Genomic DNA, 23,610 nt, shown 5'->3' with positions numbered 1-23,610 from the left:
TAGTTTAATGTGGGATGATCTGACTGGCGCAAATACCTATTCAGCCATGTAACTTACTGGGTGACTTTGGGCCAGTCACTGTCTCAGCCTAACCTACCTCACAGGGTTGGTGTAAGGACAAAATGTTGCATCTGCTTCAACAATATAAATGTGATAAACAATAGGCACATGTTTTGTTGGTTGGTTGTGTCGAGTATGTTTAATTCATTATCTGAAGGTGTTCTTAACCTTTTCTCAAACGCCTTACCAGAATGTATCCGTCCAGTGTAGAAATCCAGCCCACATTTTGCTTTCTCTCTTTAATACTGTCTGAGTTTCCTTTTTAGAATGAGCTACTTCATGTTCTGCAGATTTGCAATCTAAGCACACATCCAGGCTCCAAAGATGCATTGTTGGTTGCTCAGGTTTGTCTGTTGACAAACTGTTTTAAGAAACTGGACTTGCAATATGTAAAACACATTATTGTTTGCTGTTCCTGCGTTCTACTTCAATTCTTTGCCATTCTCAAGTACACACGTCTTGGGTAAGGAGGGAAAATGGCAGTAAATAAAGATGCAGAAATGCCGGTGAATACATTGACCTTGGAAATGCAGGCTTTGTACGCAGCACTTGTAAAGCTGTTGAGATACCTTGTAAAGTCAGTGTTTAAACTTTCCTTGGTTATTAAGGGCTTGTGCAAGACTTGCGTGCTAATGTCGCTGTCTCTGAAATATGCAATCGAAAAACACAAAACCTATCATTTTAATTTTTTTATTATTATTTTTGAGACCGTGTTATAACTACTGTCTGCATCCCACAATGGAACAAACAGAGCATGAAATTAAATGTCACATATTAAATCTGCTGATTTAACTCTCCCCCCTCCTTGTTTTGCTTTTGGTGTGGTCAATTTTATTTTTGGAATAGTCCATATGAAAGTCTTATTGGTACAATTCTGAAAACAAACTTAATGCAAAAAGAAACTGATTTAGGAAGTCATTTGGAGTTAGTTTCGAAGTGAAAAGACTGGCAGTGTCCATAATGCTGTGGTATGGTTATTGCTGTGGCTTAAATCCAACATTTCGCTAGTGGGCATCCACTAGCGCAGTGGGGCTTTCTCTCTCTCTCGTCCCCCTAGAGCCCCGCACACTGCCTGAAAATTTGCACTGGAGGGCTTCTGAGCCCTCCACAGAAGTTTTCAAAAGTGCGGGGTTGGAGGATATAGAGGTAGAAGGAATTACTCCCCATCCTGTTCTGCTGACAGTAGCTGTTTTGTCAGTGGAATGACGCCATTGGATTCAACACTCAGTCCTTTCAGCGCTTCAAAAGCTACATATGTGCCATTCTGTAAAATAGTCCTTGCTCAACAACAAAGAGGAACTTTGATGACTTTGGCCACAATCCTAACCCCGCCCCATCGGCAGTGCCAGCAGGGGAGTTCCCACTGCGATTTCCAGTCACTGATTTCCAGAAATGCGGATGGCAGGGTGTTAGCTCAGTGCATTCATATGCCCCCATGGGGACAACACATCAAGCCAGGGACTCATCCAGCACTGGGTGGAGTAGACAGTCCTCCTAGTGCTGAGTCTATTTGCATACTGCTCCCATGGGGACAACACACAGCCGACACTGGCCAAGTCCCTTTTCCATCCTGAGGGAGGCACAGAACTCTGCCTTTCTCAGCACAGAGAAAAGCATAGAATCATAGAATAGTAGAGTTGGAAGGGGCCTACAAGGCCATCGAATCCAACCCCCTGCTCATTTGCAGGAATCTACCTTAAAACATACCTGAGAGATGTCTGTCCAGCTGCCTCTTGAAGGCTTCTAGTGTGGGAGAGCCCACAACCTCCCTAGATCATTGGTTCCATTGTCGTACATTGTTGTCCCATTGTCGTGCCAGTGGTGGGGCACTGATATCAGCAGGCATGACCACACCCATCGACATCATCTAGCTTGTACAGGGCTCTATGGGGACAATTAGGCCCACCACCTAAAACATCCCCCCTCTCAGTTATGAATCCATCACCACACACTGTTTTCCATATGGATAGGGGTTAGCATTTCAACTTTTAGCATGGCGGAAAGACTGCAAAAATGCTGGGAACCCCCCCCCCTCCCTAAACAATTGGGGGAAATGAGACATGGCAATCTGGGGGCATCTTGCAGGGCTGGATTCCCCCCCCCCCTTGAGGCTCTGCACCTAGGCCAAGTGTCCTTTTTACTCTGGGAACAGCTGGCCCTGTTTATTGCATAGCCTTTTTGTCCATGGGACAGATGATGTCCTTTTCAGAGTTGGCGACACGGGGCGGGGGTGCCTCCACTACCATTATGGAGAAGGCAAACTTTGAAACCCCTTCTGTTTCTCTAAAGCAAGAATGCACTTTAGGGTTAGCAGACATTCCACTCTGGGATCCTAAACTGGCCATTTTCCTTGTTTCTCGGCTACTTAAAAGCAGCCACATATGTGCTTTTAAAATGGCAGCTATTTTTAACTCCAACAGACAAGACTCCCCTAAGAGAGAGTGAATCGATGTTGACTCTTTTAAAAAAGAAGGTACAAGTCCTTGAGGGGGAGGACTGAACAGCCTAAATCTTTCCCTGGACAAGAGTTTAAAGCATCCGTAAAGGCCATAAGAGGCTTCTAATACGTATTCTTGACACTTCAGCAGTAATTTAGCGCTAGGAACATATTTACACTTAAGGTTTGAAGTCTTAGCCCTCTCTTCTTATAAAAGGTTGCTAATGGACTGCATTTTTAAACATTAATAGCCAATGTACTTGATTCTTTTGTATGTGATGTCTCCATATTAAAAAGAAAGAAAGAAAGAAAGAAAGAAAGAAAGAAAGAAAGAAAGATGTTATCCTGTGTATAATGCTAACCTATGTATAGTACTCAACTCCTGGATTTCTGCCAAGGTCAACAGGCTTCTTAGGGTAGCTCTTGGTGCTCTGTACCAGAGCACTGATCAACTACAAGCTGTGTGAGGTCAGAATATCCTTATTCCAATTGCTGCTAGCCCATATGAGCAACAGCAGTGCCACTTTCAAGATTTGGAAGGTCCTTTAGCAACTCAGGCCTCATCTACACCAAGCAGGATATTGCACTATGAAAGTGGTATATAAAAGGCAGGAGCTACACTACTGCTTTATAGCAGTATTGAAGTGCACTGACAACTGTAGGGCCCCATTGACACATACCATATACCGCTTTCATACCACTATATCCTGCTTGGTGTGGCTCCTGCCTTTTATATACCACTTTCATAGTGCAATGTCCTGCTTGGTATAGATGAGGTCTCACTCGCAGTAAGCCACTTCAACCAGGAAGAGACAAAGGGTTGAATTCTATTGGGGCATTCCACTGATAGGGTCAGTTATGTCAGCAGAGCCAGGAGAGGGGATGATTCGTCCTCCCCTTCCCCCCATGCACCCTCAAGTTCTGCTACCGGAGGGCTGGGAAACCCTCCAAAGCAGATTTCCCTGTGGCGCGGAAGGCTGCAAGGGGAGGAAAGAAGAACAAAGTCCCAATGAGCTAGTGGATTTCCACTAGTGTGCAGTTGGATTTAAGCCCGGGCATGCAAGCCCTGAATTCTCTTACACAGACTTTAAAAGAGAGAGTGGTGTGCTGGGCTCTTTGATGGAAGCACTGCAAATTCTTGACTTTGCTGTCCTTGGACATAAAGATTAGCATAGGGGCAGGAGGAAAGGAGAGGACCATCATCATTACTAAACGGTAATACCAGATCCAAAGCCTCCGCAACAGGTAGTCCCACTTTAATGAAGTACTTCCTGTTTGGGGAGCTTACTGTCTTCCCATTCAGGCCTCGGTGTGAATTTAGGAAGTTACAGGGCCCAGGAATCCCAGTGTGTATTAGTCACTTTCATCTCTCCCGCTCTTGCAATCAAATCTCTGCATTTGCAGTAATTTCGATTCTGAATACCTAAATTATGACAGTCTCTTCCTTTTCTCTGCTACTTCCATTGCGATGGATGCAATCGGAGGAAGGGGACTCCCTTTCACTAGCATTCCTTCTGCTCCACCTCTTTCCCCTCTTTTTACAACTGTTTTTTTTATTTGCAATGCCAAACAAACATACATCAAATTTAAATTGAATTGTTGAGAGAGGGTAATACATTTAGGGTGCAACCCTATCGGGTTCCTAGCCATGGAAATGACGCCTCCGATCTTGGAGGCGTCTACATACCCTGTGCCCTGTCAGCCGTGAAGGCTGGTGGTTCTGATTGTGGTGGGGCTGTTAACCCATTCTGTGTTTCAGTCAGAACCAGCAGGAATGTTAAAGGAGCTATCTAAGGTGCTGAATGGATTCACAGCCCCACCAAAAATGTATGTATTTATTTATTTTATTACATTTATATACCGCCTCACAGTCGAAAGCTCTCTGGGCAGTTCACAAAGGTTAAAACAGTAAACATTAAAAAGTATACAAAATTTAAAAACCACCAGAAACATAAAAACAACAGTATAAAAACATCAGTATCCATTTAAAAAACAACAGTTCTGGGGTCCGTTAGAAAACAAACTTAGCGTTGTTAAATGCTGTTAAATGCCTGGGAGAAGAGAAAAGTCTTGACCTGGTGCCTAAAAGATAACAATGTTGGCGCCAGGTGAGCCTCATCGGGGAGATCATTCCACAGTCGGGCCACCACCGAAAAGGCCCTCTCCCTTGTTGCCATCCTCCGAGCTTCCCTTGGAGTAGGCACTCGAAAGAGGACTTTAGATGTTGAGCGCAGTGTACGGGTAGGTTCATGTCGGGAAATGCATTCCATCAGGTATTGTGGTCCCAAGCCATGTAGGGCTTTATAGGTTAAAACCAGCGCCTTGAATTGGGCTCAGAAACGTATAGGCAGCCAATGCAAGTGGGCCAGAATCAGTGTTATATGCTCAAACCTCCCTGTTCCAGCTATCAATCTGGCCGTCGCATTCTGCACAAGCTGCAGCTTCCGGACCGTCTTCAAAGGCTGCCCCATGTAGAGGGCATTGCAGTAATCTAATTTGGAAGTTACCAGAGTATGGACAACTGAAGCTAGGTTATCCCTGTCCAGATAGGGGCATAGCTGGGACACCAACCGGAGTTGGTAGAAAGCACTCCATGCCAGCTGGGCCTCCATTGCCTGTCGGGCTCTTGACAGCAGGGCAGGAAGATTGCCAGAGGCATTTTTTGCCTCTTCATCCTCCTTTTAAAAACAAACAAAAAAACGTTTTCCTCTAGACTGGCGTGTGAGCCGATTTAGAGGAGTCATGCTACCAAGGATGGGGACAGAGCTGGAGAGGCCATAGGATACTGCAGATCCTGGTATCTCTCTTCCCCCTCCTCCTCCCCATGCTTCAGAATGCTCCCTTTTCTGTCTGTGCGAGGTCATTTGAGGCCATTTTTGCGACCTTGGAAAACAGGTGCTGCTATTGTTTCCATGGCAGCTGTGGTGGGAGTGATGGGATCTTGAAGCCCCCCTCACGAAGGCGTAGCAGTGTCTATGGTTTTTTGAGGGGGGAATCTGAGAAATACTATGGTCTTTGGGACGCTGTCCAGAGACTGCAGGATTGCGCCCATAATGTTTTTTCGCCTTTACAGACAAAAAATATAGGCGGAATCTTTTGACTCGTGGAGGCTGGTGTCTCCGATGTCAGTCGGGCAGTGAATCTGCTCCTGGTTTCAGTCAGAACCAGTCAGAACTCTAAAGGAGTTATCCAAGGTGCTTGGATACCCCATACCTTGAATAGGTCCTTTAGAGTTCTGACTGAAACCTGGAGCAGATTCGCTGCCCGACTGAAATCGGAGCCACCAGCATCCACTGTGATTGGTTGCTTGGAGGTTTTCTTTATGGTTCTTCATATAGTCCATTTCCCCTAAACTGAAGAAAGGCATTTTGCTGCCTGAGGTGAAGAACAAGATGGCGCCCTCTCCCATTTCATTTACAAAGCTGACTAGAGTGTTTCTTCAACACTAGTGATGGAACATCCTCCTCCATTGAACCCGAAGATAGCAGCCTAAGTAAGGGAGCATAGGGCACACCGTGAGGAAAAAAGCTGTCTCCTCCAATACCTCATCCGAGCATCTGCCACCTAATGGAAGGGCCGGCCCTGCTGATATGTGTACACAGAAAAATTGCCATATTTATAAAAATCAGATATTTTGACTTTTCCTTTAGCTATTTACGTTTGGTAAGTATTTTACTGCTATAGCTGTTTGCCACAACTCCATGTACCAAGACTTCTGAATTAGAAGTTCTGCAGTTTTCCAGCTTTTAGCTATTACTCTGAGAGCTGCCGTCAGCATGGACATGGTTAATTCTTTAGATATCACTTTTGCTATGAACTGGAGACCTTTGATAGAGTATATACAAGAATTGCAAAAGAATGATTTGTTTGTATGTGGATTCTATATATAACTTGTGTTTATCTGCGGGTTTCTTTCTCTTTTTTATGTTTATGTAATTCTGAGCTGACTAGTAATAATTGACAGTCATCGTCTGATGGAAGTCTGCTTCAAATAGTGAATAGCCTTACATATATGTGTTTTTATTGGATGTGATAGGTGTGAAGTGGTGTAATCTGTATTGTTTCCCCTTCCCTTATGTGTTCTGCTTTTGTAGAAAATAATAAAAGTATTAAAAGATAGATGTCACTTTTGAATTTTGTTCTTCCTATATTGTTGATAGAAACTGTGTTGATGTGAGATAGAGAGAGAGAGAGAGAGAGAAAGAGAAAGAATATATAATGTTTAGTACTTGCCTTTTCTGAGAATATCTTGTTCCAGGACTGTAACACAACAGGACGTGACCACTTCATATAAATATATAAAACTTGCTGATTACATTTTTGCTTCACCTCTTAATCCTATAAAGAAATTAAATCTAAAGGAGGGAAACAGTTGATAGTTCAAGATAACTGAACAAGGGGATTTCATGCTAGGCAGAAAATGGGAGTGATCTTGAAAATATATTTGCCCGCTGTTGAAAACATAGACTTTCTGTGGCATGACCGCTTGTTTATAACCTTTCCGTGGTGTCCATAATGGGCCTAGCGAGAGAAGAAAAATGCTAACTTGAAATTGTTCATCTCCTTCGGATATTCACAGTGATGATGACTTCAAAGCAGCTGTATAAAGCTTTGCCTTGCAGCAGCTGTATTCATGAATAGTGGGGGGGAATTTTAAACAGCTATGTATGGTGATGATAGTGATGATGATGATACCCCCAAAGAACTAGACACCACTGTATACAGAGGTACAGCAAATCATGTCTGATTTAAAGTAGAGATTTGGCAAACCTTGAAATGGAGAAGAGGCTGGAAGCAAGATTTTAAGTATTTACTCCTCCATCTGAAATGGATCAATAATTTGTCCCATCCACAAGGAAAATAATTGGGAGCGTTCTCCACCGCTTTGCGGCAAGGCAACAGATGGTGTTCAGGGTGGAGGGTGGAAACGCTTTGATGAGTGCTGTTCTTAGGAGTCCCAGTCTCCTCGCAATATGGAGGATGGGCTACCATGTTTGAGGGCTCCAGTCCTTGCAACAGCGTCCCCTCTGTTTTGTCTCACCCCAGTAAAATGAGGGTGGAACTGTGGTGTGGGATTCCCATTAATGCTGCAGCAGAGTTTCTTCCAGATGTCCAGGAAATAAAAGGGCAACTAAAATGATTAAGGGGCTGGAGCATCTCCCCTATGAAGGAAGGTTACAACAGCTGGGATTGTTTAGCTTGGAAAAAAGGAGGCTAAGCGGAAACACCATAGAGGTGTTCCAAATTATGCATGGTATGGAGAATGTGGATAGGGAGACATTTCTCTCGCTCTCTCAAAAAAATAGAACCTGGGGTCATTCCATGAAGCTGATTAATGGGAGATCCCAGACAAATAAGAAGAAGCACTTCTTCACACAGTGCATAGTTAAATTATGGAACTCACTACCACAAGATGTAGTGATGGCCACCAATTTGGATGGCTTTAAAAGGGGGTTGGATAAATTCCTGGAGGCAAAGGCTATCAGTGGCTACTAGCCCTGATGGTTGTGTGCTATCTCCAGTATTCGAAGCAGTAAGCCTATGTGCCCCAGTTGCTGGGGAACATGGGTGGGAGGGTGCTGTTGCACCATGTCCTGCTTTGTTGGTCCCTGGCTGATGGCTTGTCAGCCACTGGGTAAACAGAGTGCTGGACTAAATGGACCCTTGATCTGATCTAGCATGGCATTTCTTATGTTGTTAATAATATATTCTTACCCACTTCTCCCTCTGGATCAAGGCGGGGAACAACATTAAATACAACAATACAATACATACCACTGATTAAAAGAGCATATAACAGCGATACAATATCAAAATAACAATCTTAGGTTTAAAATTCATCCAGAAGGCCTGCCGGAATCACATCTGATTACTCAAGATTAGTTACAGAAGATCTAATTTAAAGATATTTTTCTAGAGGCCTGATCTTGTAAAGGCATGAATCTCCTCCATCTCTTCTTGAATCCTCCAGGCCCTGATGCTCCTGGTGAATGGGAGACATAGGCCTTGGCTAGACCTAAGGTTTATCTTGGGGTCGTCCCGGGGTCGTCCCTGCCTGCTCCCGGGATATCCTGTGTGTCGTTTACATGAACAGGGATGATCCTGGGACGATCCCAGGATAAACCTTAGGTCTAGCTAAGACCATAGAGACTCACAAAGTGATCAATGTGATAAGTAATGCTAAACATTGTGGCTGGGATAGAATCCGCTGTCTGCAAGGTGGCCAGCAATTTTTCATGAACCAGTTGTTACCAGAATCCACATGGCAAGTCCATCTCTGTAGGTATTAAGAGCTGGGCTCAACTCCCTGAAGGTACCCTGCTCTGAACAGGTGCTGGGTCTAGGATGAGGTCATACAGAACACCAAGGGTTGATGATGAGGCGAGTCCTTCCATAATGCTAGTTCGGGAAGGCTGAAGAGAAGTGATTTTAAAATACTGAATCCAGAGCTGCACACCCCAAAGGTGTGACCAAGTTGTCTGGAATCTCTCTGCAGAAAAAGGATACAATTAAATCCATATACAAATCTGATGTAGGAGACCCAGATAATAATTATTCAAGGCGAGAAGCATAGCCCAGAGCTACAAATAACCTTGATTGTATGTAGGTAAAGAAATGTTTGCTTATGATGGCTTTGGACAGTTTTTCTTGTTTAGCTGAGTTGCAGAATTTACAGGTATATACAATTAATAGAGAGAAAATGGAAAACATTGATATATATATATATATATATATATATATATATATATATATTAAATGGAGACAGTAATGAGAAGTGACATATCATTAAGGACTGAGCTAGCATAGCAGAAACCTAATGGCCGAATCTTAAAGGCAACACACGTTATACAATGCAAGAAATTAAAGCTGGTTGTTTGTTAGTTGTCGTCATAGTAAATTATCTGTCTTGCATGGTTTGTCCTCTGAAATATGTTGCTTCAAGCAATAATGTGTTACGGAATGACTGGTTTAACTGGAAAGTCTAATTCCAGAACTGCTTATTATCTAAGCTTCCATAATAGGTTACAGTTGCAATCCTATACCCACTGATGTGGGAAAAAGCTCAATGGAAGCAGTCCTATTGTGTAGGATGGGACTACACAATGTCATGTGTAAGATGGCTCTGTAACTTAGAGATAATTATGGATGGAGTACTTTGAATTTCAGCAGTGGTAACAGTGGTGGTATCATTACAGCAGCAGGGAGAATGATTCTCCTGGATGAGTTTGGGAAGCTTTTAGCTGTCTCTCCCCCATGTCCAGTTGTCCTTAGAAAGAGGTGAAACCATGAGAGGGGTCTTCTTATGTTCTTATGCAATACTTCAATAGTGTACATAGAGGCAATGTTGCAAATATTTCTGCAAAAGTCAGATTGAGGCCTGTATATATGATTGCAAATGTTGGCCTTATACATGATTAAATCTGTCTGCTTTGGCAAACCTCAGTAATGTATTCAGTTGCTGGCCACTTCCTACTGTTTATTGTGACAATAAACCTATATTATCCAGCACTGATTCTCAGGAAGGTGTGGTTTTGTTTTGTAAAGAGACGATTTCTGAAATAGCATGGGGAGAGACTGTGTTTCCTTCTGCAGTGCTCAGGTGCCTGTGCTCAGTTTAAGAATGAGAAGATTGTTCCTGTAGTTGCTGGATGCATCATTTCGGTGTAGATTTTTGGATCAGGTACTGGGAAAAATATATGCTTGCGTGCACAGGGGTAATTATTCATTGGTCTGTGGTTTTAATCTTCAGAATAGAATGATCCTGCCCTGCCAAGCAGTGTTATGCTCATGAATGTCTTTCAGGACTTTCTGTCTTTTCTTTGACTACTCATGGATTTCAACATTTTTAACATTCTTAAGCAACTGCACAGGCTGCTGGTCTATTTCTGTACACAAGTGTTGGTGCTTCAAAGTGCTCTTATGTAACTTGGGAATAGGGCGATCACAAAGAATAATAGAACCATAGGATAGCAGAGTTGGAAGGGGCCTACAAGGCCATCTAGTCCAGCCCCCTGCTCAATGCAGGAATCCACCCTAAAGCATCCCTGACAGATGGTTGTCCAGCTGCCTCTTGAAGGCCTCTAGTGTGGGAGAGTCCACAACCTCCCTAGGTAACTGATTCCACCGTCGCACTGCTCTAACAGTCAGGAAGTTTTTCCTGATGTCCAGCTGGAATCTGGCTTCCTTTAACTTGAGCCTGGTATTCCGTATCCTGCACTCTGGGAGGATCGAGAAGAGATCCTGGCCCTCCTCTGTGTGGAAGTGAGGAAGTGCATGGCCAAGAAAGAGGGCACAAAATAGCATAACATTTATATATGCTAATTCATATACATGGATGCAACCTCAGAAATAATGCTAAAATTTAAATTTCACCGAAAGCACACCAAATAATTTTATGTCCAAATCAAGGTACCTTCAGTAAATTTACTACCCGCTACCCACCAAAATCACCCCAATTAAATTCTTCAAGTCGCCAAATAAATAACCCAGATCACCCCAAATCAGTTCTTCAATTGACAATGTGAAAAAGTGACTTCATTTAATGAGACTGGGTTTGGACAACATGATAACCAACAATGGGTTAAATTGTCAGCGGTTGATTATTGTGTCGTCTTTCGGGACATTTTCACACCACGGTTGCTTATTTGGCTGAAATAACCAACACAAATAACCAATGCTGTGCAGAGTTGATTATTTGAACAATTGTTGGTTATCGTCTTTCAGGCGCTGTTAACTGTTTCGTCACACACAATGATATCACAGCCCTAATAGCAATATTTCGTTGTGGCTATTTCTAGCCTATTTTGGAAAAAGCAAAAGGGCATTGCCTTTTTTCCTTTGAGTGCCAAGTGTATCGCAGCCAGGATGAGCTTGTGACTTGCAAGCATTTGTTACAGATTTTGACCATCAGTGAGGGAATCTGATTGTTCGAGCCCCCAAAGAGTGTCACAGACCAGAGTGCTCCCCCAAATGCAGTGTTTGCCAAGTATTTTTAGCCAAGCATTCTGAGAAGGGGCCAAGACCATTAATGTTACTGTAATTAGATCCTGAAAGGCTGAGTTTTCGGGATCTATTGTCGGGGGGCAGACGCCACATTTACTTTACTGCTTAAAAGGCGTTAATTGAAACAGCATGTCATGTTCAGTGATCATCCCAATTGTTACCTGAATTTTCTTTGATGATATTTTCCCACCTGCCACTAAACTGAAATATCTCTGATATCTCTGCTTGTAAGTGCTGATTTATTAATTGCAAACCATATGGAAAAGTGTCAGAATAATAACCCTTCATTATTGACTTCTTTGTGCGAAGTGGAATGCCTCCAGCTGTAGAAGACTGTGACAGAGCATCCTGCTATGAAGTGATGCGCAGAATACATGAGATTGTACCAAGCGCGAGAAAATACCCGGTCTAAATGCTGTTTCCTTGTCCTGTCTTTCCAGTCTAATATCGTGAAACTGACCAAACCAGTGGCCCTGTGGACCCAGCAGGATGTGTGCAAATGGTTGAAGAAACACTGCCCAAATCAGTATCAAATCTACAGTGAGTCATTCAAACAGCATGACATAACTGGTAAAGTATGAAATATCAAACATATTTCACTTTAGAATGTGTGTGTATGTGTGTTCCATTTCTTTTGCCTACTGTCTTTGAGTGGCTAATTTTTAGGGATGTGCTCCGCTTCTAATCAGACCGGCAAATTAGAAGTGGAGCGGGGGGCTTCGCCTGCCCTTAAGGCGGAGGTGAAGAGGATTGGGGGGCCGGCGGAGCGTGGCGAAGAGGATCGAGGTGAAGGCGGATCCTTCGCCTCGATCCGGAGCTCCGCCGGAAAGGTAAGTGGGGTTTACCGGGCCCTGCCGCTGTCGCTGTCGCCCATGCGGCGACAGCAGCAGGGCCTGGTAACCCCCCCCGCCCTCCTCTCCCTTACCTGCCTCCGTCCGCGGTCCTTCGGAGTCTTCAATTGAGCCCGCGGTTCAACCAGGAAGTCTGGGCCGCTTGCCCAGACTTCCTGGTTGAACCGCGGGCTCAATTGAAGACGCCGACGGACCGCGGACGGAAGCAGGTAAGGCCCCCCTCTCCCTTGGTCCCTTACCGGGCTCTGCCGCCGTCGCCGCATGGGCGGCGATGGCGGCAGGGCCCGGTAAACCTCCCACCTTCCTCTCCCGGCCTTACCTGGCGCCACTCCCCTCCACTGCGGAGCTCCAATTCGGAGCCGGAGCTCCGCGGCGAAGAGGACCAGAGTATGGGCGGAGCGGCGCGGAGCGGGCTGATCCGAAATTTTCGGATCGGCCCGCGGGGCGGAGCGGGGGGTCCGTGCACACCCCTACTAATTTTACAAGTGAGCTCTGTATATGCAATTATTTGTCTAATGTTGAGCAGTGTAAGGTCAGGAGAGGATAAAGAATGATTGGGTTCGGGTGACACGATAATCAACGGTGGGTTAAATAGTCAATGGTGGGTTAAAGGGACAGGAGTCTTTGGAGTCTTAAAGGGACAAGAGACCTATCCTTGTTGTGTACATCATTCCCCTCAATTTGTGTTTAAAAAGAATATCTAATGGATGTAATCTCAAAAGGGAATAATTTTATAAAACCATGGAAAAGCTGGTGTTATAACAGCTATGCTTCCACTCCGCTGTTGCAAATCATGTTATAAAACCTAGCTGGAAAATCTGAGCAGGATTAACTTGCCCTTTTGAATAATACACCAGACAAGGATTATCCTGTCTCTTTTCAATCCCCCAAAATCCATGACAAGAGCTCTTTGGGTTCGTCAGCTGTAGAGGGAGTAGCAAAGGCAGCTCTGACAGAGGCGGCTTGTAAATTTAAGATCAATAGTTCATAAATGCAAAAATATAATCTACAAAACCGATTTTTAGACCAAAAACTGAAGCAAACAACAACAACAACAACAACAACAACAACACATCCAGCATATCAGATACAAATAAATAAGTAAAAGTAGTAATATAGCATTTCAGAAGTTCTAGATCAGTAACCAGGTCTATGTTGGAGACGTAACAGTCGTTAAGTTTGCAAGGCACTCTGGGGAGATCAGTTCATAAATTAGATGCTCCTACTGGAAAGACCTTTCCTTGGTAACCTACCCAGAGGTCTTATGGTACCCCACCATCAGAGAAGGGACCCAGACATTCATCTTACCAATAGAGCAGATTCATGTGGAAGAAGACGGGCCTTTGGATACTGAGTAGTCCAACCCCATCCAGAATGGGCTGAATGCTTCTTTATGCTCTCCTTCTCCCACTCTCTCCATAATCAGTCCACAAGTTGCTTTTTCAATTGCCCTGACTTTGGGACATGAGCAGTGGCGTCTTGTGGGGCAACTCATGGTGGTGGAGAAGCACTGGGGCAGCTTCTCAATTAAACCTCCACACTGCACTCAAAATTTGCTGCGGGGAGCACTTGCTAAAAAGAACGTTTAGTGCCTGTGCGTGCGCATGGCTCTGGTTCAACAACCAACACAGCTGATTGTTGAACTTCTTTCAGCTCAAGGGCCAAATTCAGTGTTGGAGACATTGGAGGCCACGTTCCAGAGGTGGGTGGGGCTAAAGGAAAAGGGCAGGACCTGAACAACCAGTAATTAAAATTAAGAGTTGGAGCCAAAGAAAAAAGGAGTGGGGCAGAAATTACAAAATAAAATAAAAGAATCAGCATATTGTAGCTTAAAGCTCTTACTGCCAGTTGCTATGTCTTTGCAGAGGCAGTTGAACCTTTTAGAATGGGGAAAGACCTGCACAAATGCCAGGAAGCCAAAAATGGTTGGTGGTTGGAGGAAAAGTGGATGTGGCCAGGGTAAGGAGATGTCAGAGGGCCAGGTTGGGACCTCAGGTGTACCAGATTTGTCCTGTGGGCCTGAGGCTAACACCTTTGGCTTACAGCATGTCGGCCAGAGTGGGCCACTGTCAAGAATCTCTGACCTGCACCCTCCCGTAGTACTACACAGCAGAGCTGGCCTCAGATTTGAGGGGATGCTTGGGAAAGTGCCCTCTGATGAGGGCCAGGTCCTTGTGGCAAGGGGTCCCCAGCCACAGACTTGCCTGGCAGCTCTGAGCCACCAGTTTAAGTTTCCCACAATGCACTCTTCCTATGATTGTTCTGTAGCATTGCGGGAAATTTTAAATAGCGGTTTGCAGAACCAATGGCCTGTATGAGAGGCTTAGGGCAGGTCTTGGCAATGGAGGCCAACTGCTGTGGTGCTGGGACCCGGGCAGCTGCCCGAAGGTATTGAGAGCTTATGCTGGGTCCATTGCACAACCTTTAACTAACACAAGGAAGCTACTTCAGATTTTTGAGCTCTACCAGCAAAGAACTCAGAGAGCATCTCATCCCAAGGCAGCTCCGCACCTCAAATGACAAATATTTATTATTATTATTATTATTTATTTATTTATATAGCACCATCAATGTACATGGTGCTGTACAGAGTAAAACAGTAAATAGCAAGACCCTGCCGCATAGGCTTACAATCTAATAAAATCATAGTAAAACAATAAGGAGGGGAAGAGAATGCAAACAGGTACAGGGAAGGGTAAGCAGGCACAGGGTAGGGAAAAACTAACAGTAGAAAGTAACAGTAGAAGTCTGCACAACATCAAGTTTTAAAAGCTTTAGGAAAAAGAAAGGTTTTTAGCTGAGCTTTAAAAGCTGCGGTTGAACTTGTAGTTCTCAAATGTTCTGGAAGAGCGTTCCAGGCGTAAGGGGCAGCAGACGAAAATGGACGAAGCCGAGCAAGGGAAGTAGAGGCCCTTGGGCAGGCGAGAAACATGGCATCAGAGGAGCGAAGAGCACGAGCGGGGCAATAGTGTGAGATGAGAGAGGAGAGATAGGAAGGAGCTAGACCGTGAAAAGCTTTGAAGGTTAACAGGAGAAGTTTATATTGGATTCTGAAGTGAATTGGAAGCCAATGAATATTTATTTATTCATTGCATTTCTATACTGCCCAATAGCCGAAGCTCTCTGGGCAGTTCCCCAAAATTAAAACCATTCAAAGTATAAATCAAACAGTATAAAAACATGATATAAAATACAATATAAAAGCACAACCAGGATAAAAGCAGCAGTACAGAAATACAAAGTTAAAATACAAATTTAAAACAGCAAAGTTAAAATTAATTTATAGACTGTTAAATTACTGAGAGAATAAAAAGGTCTTCACCTTGCGTCTAAAAGAATATAGTGTAGGTGCCAGGCAAACTTCCTTAGGGAGCTCATTCCACAGCCGGGGTGCCACAGCAGAGAAGGCCCTCCTCCTGGTAGCCACCTGCCTCACTTCCTTTGGCAGGGGCTCACAGAGAAGGACCCCTGAGGATGACCTTAGGGTCCAGGCAGGTACATATGGGAGGAGGCGTTCCTTCAGATAGCCTGGCCCCAAGCCATTTAGGGCTTTAAATGTTAATACCAGTACTTTGAATTGGGCCCGGACCTTGACTGGCAGCCAATGAAGCTGGAAGAAGACTGGTGTGATGTGGTCAAATATGGTTGTTGTCTGTCCACCATTGGTATACCAACAAGGATGGACGAATCTGTCTATTCCTGGCCCATGCCACTTTGAATGTTTCTACCCATAATTCCATTCTTTCCATATTAATCTGTGATTGTTTAATCAATCTTATTTATTTATTACACTCATATACCGCCCCCATAGCCAGGGCTCTCTGGGCGGTTTACAGAAATCAAGAACATATTTAAATACATATTTTAATCTGTGTTTTAATATGTGAAAATTGCCACGCACTGCATAGCAACCTTCAGAGAAGTGCAAAATGGGATGTATAGCTAGGTTCTGATCCATGCATTAGACTGAGGGGCGCAAATCAGGTGGTTTCATTTGGGAATTTCTGCAGATCAAATTCCTCAAGCATCCCTATTTACCAATATTCCCTGAAACAGTTTCATTGAATGTGAGCAACAGAGATTCATCTCTAAATATTTGGGAATCTGGGCCCAATTAGATCGTACGTTAATGAGCCTTCACACACCACAGGATTCCATATCATCACCCCCAGCCCACACCTACACACATCTCAGGAGCTATGCTTTTCAGTTCACTGAGTTCACATATTCAAGTCATGAAATGCTGAGTAATCAAGTGAGATCATCTTTATGCGTGAAGCAGCCCTTTTATTAACCCGGGGGGGGGGGGGGGGGGAGAGAGAAATAAAAGATGTCATTTCTCCCTCGCATTGGGCTTTCCATACGAATGCTTTGGAGACATGTAGTAATTTCCAGTTCCTCTAGGGGGAGCTTGCAGACAAATTACTATGCTGATTTCATTTTTTGTGTGTGTGTCTGGTTTTTGGGGACTCTCTTGTCATGGGACCAGGCTTTTGGGAAAGAACTGAAATTATTCAGAGAACTGAAACTTGATGCAGAAGATCCTCTCTGTCCCCACAACTATCAAAATGTTTGTGTTGCAATAGATACATCTTAATACGTTTGTCACTGTAGCTATGTTTGCTTAGAGTTTGGTCCCCATTTATTTTTAATTTGTAACCTATTTTTAACTGCTAAAAGCATTGTTTCTGGTCAGACATTTTCTGGCAGGGGGAGAGAGTGTTAAACGCCCCTTCTCCATGGTCCCCCTACAATTTACATAGCAAAACGATGTGCATTAATTGCATTCTTGCAATTAACATCATGTCTAGTTTGACTCTTAGCCCATAGCTAGACCTAAGGTTTATCCCTGGATCGTCCAGGGGTCAAACCTGTTCATCTAGGTGACACACAGGGGATCCAGTGCTCAGGCAGGGGTGAACCCGGGATGATCCCAGGATAAACCTTAGGTCTAGCTGTGGCCTTAGAAGCAGCTATGAGTGATTTAGATTGGGATACTATGTGTGTTTAGATAGAAGAACATTCAGTATGCCCCAACAGCCATAATGGAAGTTGTAGGACTTTTTTCTGTCTAAACATGCATAGGATTGTGCCTTTAAAAAACAACAGCCTGTTATATGTGTGTGTTGGGGGAAGGTTTGAGCAGGGAACATTCTCAAAAAAAAGGCACACCGTATTTTTCCCCCCAGTTGACAATGAACACCTCTTTACTTCAGAAAACTGGTCTCCTACAAATTGCTTGTTTGAAATGTGACCAGGAGGAAAGTATTGCAGCGGTTAAATGGAATCCTTTCCCATAATAGTTTAAAAGCAGATACAGCAGTGGGTCTGGAAAAGAAAAAGACCTTGGGAAGAGTTTTTCAGAACTGAGGACAGCACTAGAAATTTTTGTCACCATACTTCCAAACTTGTCTGCCATCATGATTGCAAATAAACAAAAACAAAAAGTTTAACAGAAGTTTAGCTGTTAAACTTTCTGTTAAAAGTTTAACAGAAATAAGCATCCAACAATGCATACAGCTCTAAAGAATTGGCACAGTCTCTAAGCATATACAGCAAGGATGGGGAGCCTCGTTTACCTCGAGGGCCAAATTCAATTTTGGATAAGCTTTTGTCAGGATCAGGCCTGTCCTTCCGAGTGTGGGGGAAGGGGTTTTCAGGCTATCCATCAGAATCAGATTCTGAAACAGGACTAGAAATTTACTGGTCAACACAGGAAGTGGGGGAGGGGATCCTCCCAAACTTTTCCGGAGCCAGGGATGAATCTTCACTGGACTTTATCAGAGAGAATGCTAACAACTCAGAGTCTGTGGGAACTCAGCTTTCCTTAGAGGAGGAAGGGACTTTAGAGTTGACTGATCCCAGAGTCCACTGCAGGGTCAAGCGGGTGGAGCTGAAAGCAAAGGAGAAGCGATCAGCTCAGCTAGCTTCAGAAGAATCCTCCCTGAAGCAAAAGTGGCTCAGGGAAAACTTTCCCTTTTGTTGAAAGGACAAGTGCGTAGTTTAGTCAGCCAAGTTTTAGTGTAGGGGAAAACTCCTCAGGTGTAAAGAGGTGTTTCTTTACTGAATAAAGTTTTGTGGATCACTTGGCAGACCACTTTATTGTCTGACTTCACAGTGGGAATACTTAGAATCATGACCGCTCTCGGGGGGGGCGGTGCGGTGGTGCATTTCAGTAATGGGCGGGGCAAAAGGGGTGGAGCCGAAATACAAAAAAATGCCAAATATATTGTAACTTAAGTCTCTTACTGCCAGTAATGAGGCCTTAGGAGAAGCATTTCAGCCTTTTAGAATGGGGGGAAATCTGCACAAATGATTAGTGGTTGGGAGAAAGGGCCGTCTAGGGAAACCCAGAAGGTTGGATTGGGACCCGAGGCCTGAAGTTCCCGCCTTCAAGTTGCCTGCTCCTTCCACCTACAAACACGTTTAAACCTTCTTCCTTCCTTCCTTTCTAAAATGCGTTTGTTGCCTTTCCCAAAAATAGCCAAAGGCATGTTCAGCATTTTTTTTAAAAAAAATTATTTTTAAATATTTTTATTTTTTATTTAAAAATAAAAAAATTATTTTTAACAAAGCCTGTTAAAAATAATATTTACAAACAGCAATACAAATACAGCATAACTTATTGTAGCAATAAAACCATTCTGATCAGCAGTTGATGACAACTGTCGACTCTAAGTATGACTTGGTCTGCAGCCAAGCCTTTGAGAATAAAAAGCCTGTCGGCAAAGGACATAAGAGACGGGCTGTGTTGAGCCTCCCAACAGAGACTATTTCCAAGGATAGGTGCCACCACAGAGAAGTCTCCGTGCCATGCACCAGGCAGTGCCTGTTTACTAGTTGGATCCAGATTCAGTCATACTTACATGAGACTCATTGAACTCAGTGGAACTTAAGTTAGTCATGACTAACTTGTCCCATTTATTTCAGTAGGTCTGCTCAAAGTATGATTAAGTCTGGATCCAACCCTATGTCTAGATAGTATGCGGAGCCAAGCTTCCCCAGCAGATCTCATGTTGCATGGGGAGATTCATGCATGCAAGGGCATTCTCTGAGATAAGTGTCCTGGGCAGAGATCTCGTATTTAGCAATTACACTGGTCGCCATAGGCGATTGGGAATTCTGTGCAGATGAGCGATCAGGCTGACAGAGGAGGGATGGACCACTTGCTTCCTCTTCACCAGCCTGCTTGGTTTCTGTGGTAGTTGCAGAAAAGAGAGCCCTTTCCCAAGCAAGCAGCATAGAAATGCAAACTACCAGCCCCTTGGCAGGGTCATAAAAGCTTTTGCAGACTAGTAACTTTTGTGGACCTATTTACAAGACTGCTTTAAAGTTAATAACCAGCACCTTGACTTGAGCACAGAACCTGATAGGCTATCAGTGCAATTGAGCCAAAGTCTGTACACCCTATGATTTGAATTGAGTTAAGTGAGTAAAAGCTTCTGAATCATTCTCAAGACCAGTCTAGGGCAGAATATAATGGGGTTCTTATGCCCCTGCCGATTCTATGGCACCCCATAGATCCTATTGCGTAAGTGGGACTCACCACTTGCACTTCCTAGAGGAAACCCTGAAACAAGCAGAAACCTTACTTTCTCGATCAGGACGGGTCAGTGGAGCTGCCTTATACGAGCTCTACCAGCCCTGTTCCATTCCAGAAATGAGCATTTTCACTAGGGTGACCATATGAAAAGGAAGACAGGGCTCCTGTATCTTTAACAACTTGGTAGAAAAGCTAGAGTGGCTAGATACAAAAGAGGGCAGGGCTCCTGCAGTTTTAGCTGTTGTGATGAAGAGGACTTTCACCAGGTGCCGCATTCATACAAATGACACCTGTGAGATTCCCTTTTCTACGCAATTGTTAAAGATACAGGAGCCCTGTCCTCTTTTCCACATGGTCAGCCTAGCCCAAAGGCCCTCCTGCAGCTTTAACTGTTGTGATGAAGAGGGACTTTCACCAGGTGCTGCATGCATACAAATGATACCTGTTGAAATCCCCTTTCCTATGCAACTGTTAAAGATACAGGAGCCCTGTCCTCCTTTTCATATGGTCACCATAATTTTCACTGATTTCCAGTCATTCACAGAAGTGGTGAATCTCTGTTCTGCAAGTGGTGTGCACCGCTTGCGGATTGGAATTTTCAGGGTGCAGGAGAATCCGCAAACACCCTACACAGCTGCCATTAGCGTCATTGGAAAGGGACATAGTTTTGTTTGTTGTAGAAGAAACCAGAGGATGGAGCAGACATGGGCATGGAACCCATTTTTATCTTCTTGGGGTCACAGTGCCGAATTTGAAGTGGGAGAATTCGGTGGCATCGAGCAATAAAACACATGCATGTGTCAAGTGCGATTCTGGGTTTGGTGCATGAAGCTCAGGTTCTGCACTTCTTTCTTTTTTCAAAACAAAAGGTTAACATCTCTTTGGAGCGAGGAAGGTGTTTCCTTGACTATGGTTGGAAGTCTTTCATCTTGGGCAGCCAGGGTTACACACGTTGCACTAGCACTGCTGGCATAAGGGCAAGCTATCACAGCCTAGGAAACTAGCCAAAACAAGTCCCGTTCTGGAAGTGGTCATTTCAGGCAGCTTCCTGTTTGGCTAGTCAGAACCAGCGGTTCCCGCTGCATTAGCTGTCATTCCCGCTAGCACAGTGGCTGCATTGGATATTGCCCCTTGGTCCTACCAGATCCTTAAAATATCTGTAGAAGGCTGATATTCATCCAGCACCCTTTGTAAGGCAAGAGCAGCTGGGAACCTACAACTCCAAAAATATTTCTGTGTGGGTTCTCTTTTAAGATGCATACACACAGTGTCCCACAAGACTCTAGCTAGAATTTTTAATTTTCCTTGTTTGCATCAAACGTTGAGAACTCCATTTGCGTTTCTAATTTCTGATTTCCTAACTTCCTGAAGTTCTCTTTGAGTAGAGCTCAGTGTTGGCAAGAGGCCAAGATGTGGTTCTCACGGAGGTGGTAAACCTGCATTTGGGCTATTTTGCTTCAGAATGTAGGTAGGAGCTCACATGCTGCTCCATGCAATAAATATCAGTGTAGGCTGGTGGCACTGATTTTGGTGAGGCTGTGACTCCTTCTGGGTTTCAGTCAGAACCAGCCAGAACTCTAAAGGAGCTGTCCAAGGTCCTTAACCCTATCCCCCAAACAGTTTCAGCACCTTGGATACCTCCTTTATAGCTCTGGCTGATTCTGACTGAAACCCAGATTGGATTCACAGCCTCACTGAAATCGGAGCCACCAGCCTCCACTGATAAATCTATTAATACATATTTCCACTAGGGCTGTGCACGGACTCCCCGATCCGCTCTGCACCCGATCCACAAATTATGGATTGGGTCTGCTCTGCCCCATGTCGATCCGCCTATGGTCCGCTCCGCTCCGCTGCGGAGCTCTGGATCCGAATTGGAGCTCCACAGCGGCGGAGGCGGCAGGTAAGGCCCCCTCCCTCCTCCCCCCTTACCTCCGTCTGTCGCGGTCCGGCAGCTGCTTCAACTGAGCCTGAGGACTCAAACAAGAAGACCACGCCGTAGCCACAGCCTGGTCTTCCAGTTTGACTCCTTGGGCTCAGTTGAAGCCGCTGCCGGAACGCGATGGAGTCAGGTAAGACCCTGCCCCCTTACCTGGCGCTGGTGCCGCATGAACTGTGGTGGCCGTGGCGCGGCCAGGTAAGACCCCCTCCCTCCTCCCCCCTTACCTGCGTCTGTCACGGTCCGGCGGCGGCTTCAACTGAGCCTGAGGACTCAAACCAGAAGACCAGGTGGCTTGGTCTTCCGGTTTGAGTCCTCGGGCTCAGTTGAAGCCGCTGCCGGAACGCGACGGACTCAGGTAAGACCCTGCCCCCCGTCCCCTTACCTGGTGTCGTCGCCGCATGGACTGTGGCGATGGCGGGTAAGGCCCTTCCTCCCTCCTCCCCCCTTACCTGCATCCGTCACATTCTGGCAGCGGCTTCACCTGAGCCTGAGGCTCAAAGCAGAAGGGCAGGCCGCGGTTGCAGTCTGGTCTTCCGGTTTGAGCCTCAGCCTCAGTTGAAGCCGCTGCCGGACCGCAACAGAGGCAGGTAAGACCCCCTCCCCTCTGCCCCCTTACCTGGCTCTGCCGCCGTCGCCGCACGGACTGCGGCAGCGCCAGGTAAGCTCCCACTTACCTTTTTTTCAGAGCTCCGGATCGAGGCGAAGGATCCGCTTGGTCTCGATCCTCTTCGCCTCAATCCGCAGCCCCCTGACCCGCTTCATCTCTGCCTTTGTTGGAGGCGAATCAGGCCGCCTCGCTATTGCTTCTATGCTCCAAAGCGAAGCGGAGCACAGCCCTAATTTCCACATAGAATACATAGGCAGCTACCTTATACCAGGACTGTCCAACTCGCCTCTGAATAACAGCTGCTAGGAGACAAACAATCCAGGACAGCTGTTGCTACAAACTCTTTCTGGAGGAACTTTGGTCTAATCCATCAGCGTTCCTTTTATGGCATTTCTAAGAATGGCATGGAAGAGCATCATCTTAGGAAGAACAGCCTGGGCATGATGCTGCATGCTCAGCAGCTTACTGCCTCCTATGGGGACAGTTTCACATGTTGTCCCTTATGTGTAGGACAAGTGTGATTGTACCCCAAAGGGTGACATGCAAATGAGCACTAGCTGAAAATATATGTAGGGATGTCTTCAGGATTTAATGCACCTGGGGATTTAAAACATGAATCTTTGCCATCTGCTTTTTACATTGACTGGAGCTGGTCTCTGGGGTTTTCCACAAAAAGCCACACAAAATCAAGTTTTGCCTCTTGCAAATACTCTTTCTCCATCCCCACCCCCTGGAAGCTAGTGAAGACTAGATTTTCCTTGTCACTGAGTGCTCTCGTTTCCCCCATCCCCTCGGGAAGAATCTCAGTACTTGCTTTTTGTTTATGGGATTTCCCATATCAGATAGATTGGTTGTTGTCAGGGACACATCAGTTTATAGTACCTGAACATTTGCTGTTTGTGGAACTAAAGATGTCAAAAGAGGTAAAGCGCAATTATGAACTCTGGAAACGGAACATTCCCCCCACCCCTCCAGGCCAAGCCTTTGGGTGTTTCTGCTTTTGCCTCAAAAGATGCCCTGTCAATGAGGTAGAACATATAGTCCAAAACTTAGGCAACGGATGGAAGAAAACCTGACTTTTTTCAGGCTATTCCTACTGGGTGGTTGGTGAGTGTGGGGGGAGGGGGAGACTTGCAGGCTTGGAGTGGCAGGAAAGTCCTATAGCAA

At 45.0% G+C, this 23,610-nt stretch overlaps 1 protein-coding gene across 1 annotated transcript in view; it reads left to right on the top strand.

Moving 5' to 3' along the window:
* SAMD12 (sterile alpha motif domain containing 12) overlaps positions 1 to 23,610 on the top strand; it is a 223,624-nt gene that overhangs the window by 47,551 nt on the left and 152,463 nt on the right. The window contains exon 3 of the mRNA XM_063131091.1: positions 11,941 to 12,070. Coding sequence (XP_062987161.1) covers positions 11,941 to 12,070 — 130 coding nt within the window. The remainder of the gene's footprint in view (positions 1 to 11,940; positions 12,071 to 23,610) is intronic.

Source organism: Elgaria multicarinata, chromosome 7 (genome assembly GCF_023053635.1).
Source record: "Elgaria multicarinata webbii isolate HBS135686 ecotype San Diego chromosome 7, rElgMul1.1.pri, whole genome shotgun sequence".
Lineage (NCBI taxonomy): Eukaryota > Metazoa > Chordata > Lepidosauria > Squamata > Anguidae > Elgaria > Elgaria multicarinata.
This window is presented reverse-complemented; position numbering and strand designations above follow the sequence as displayed.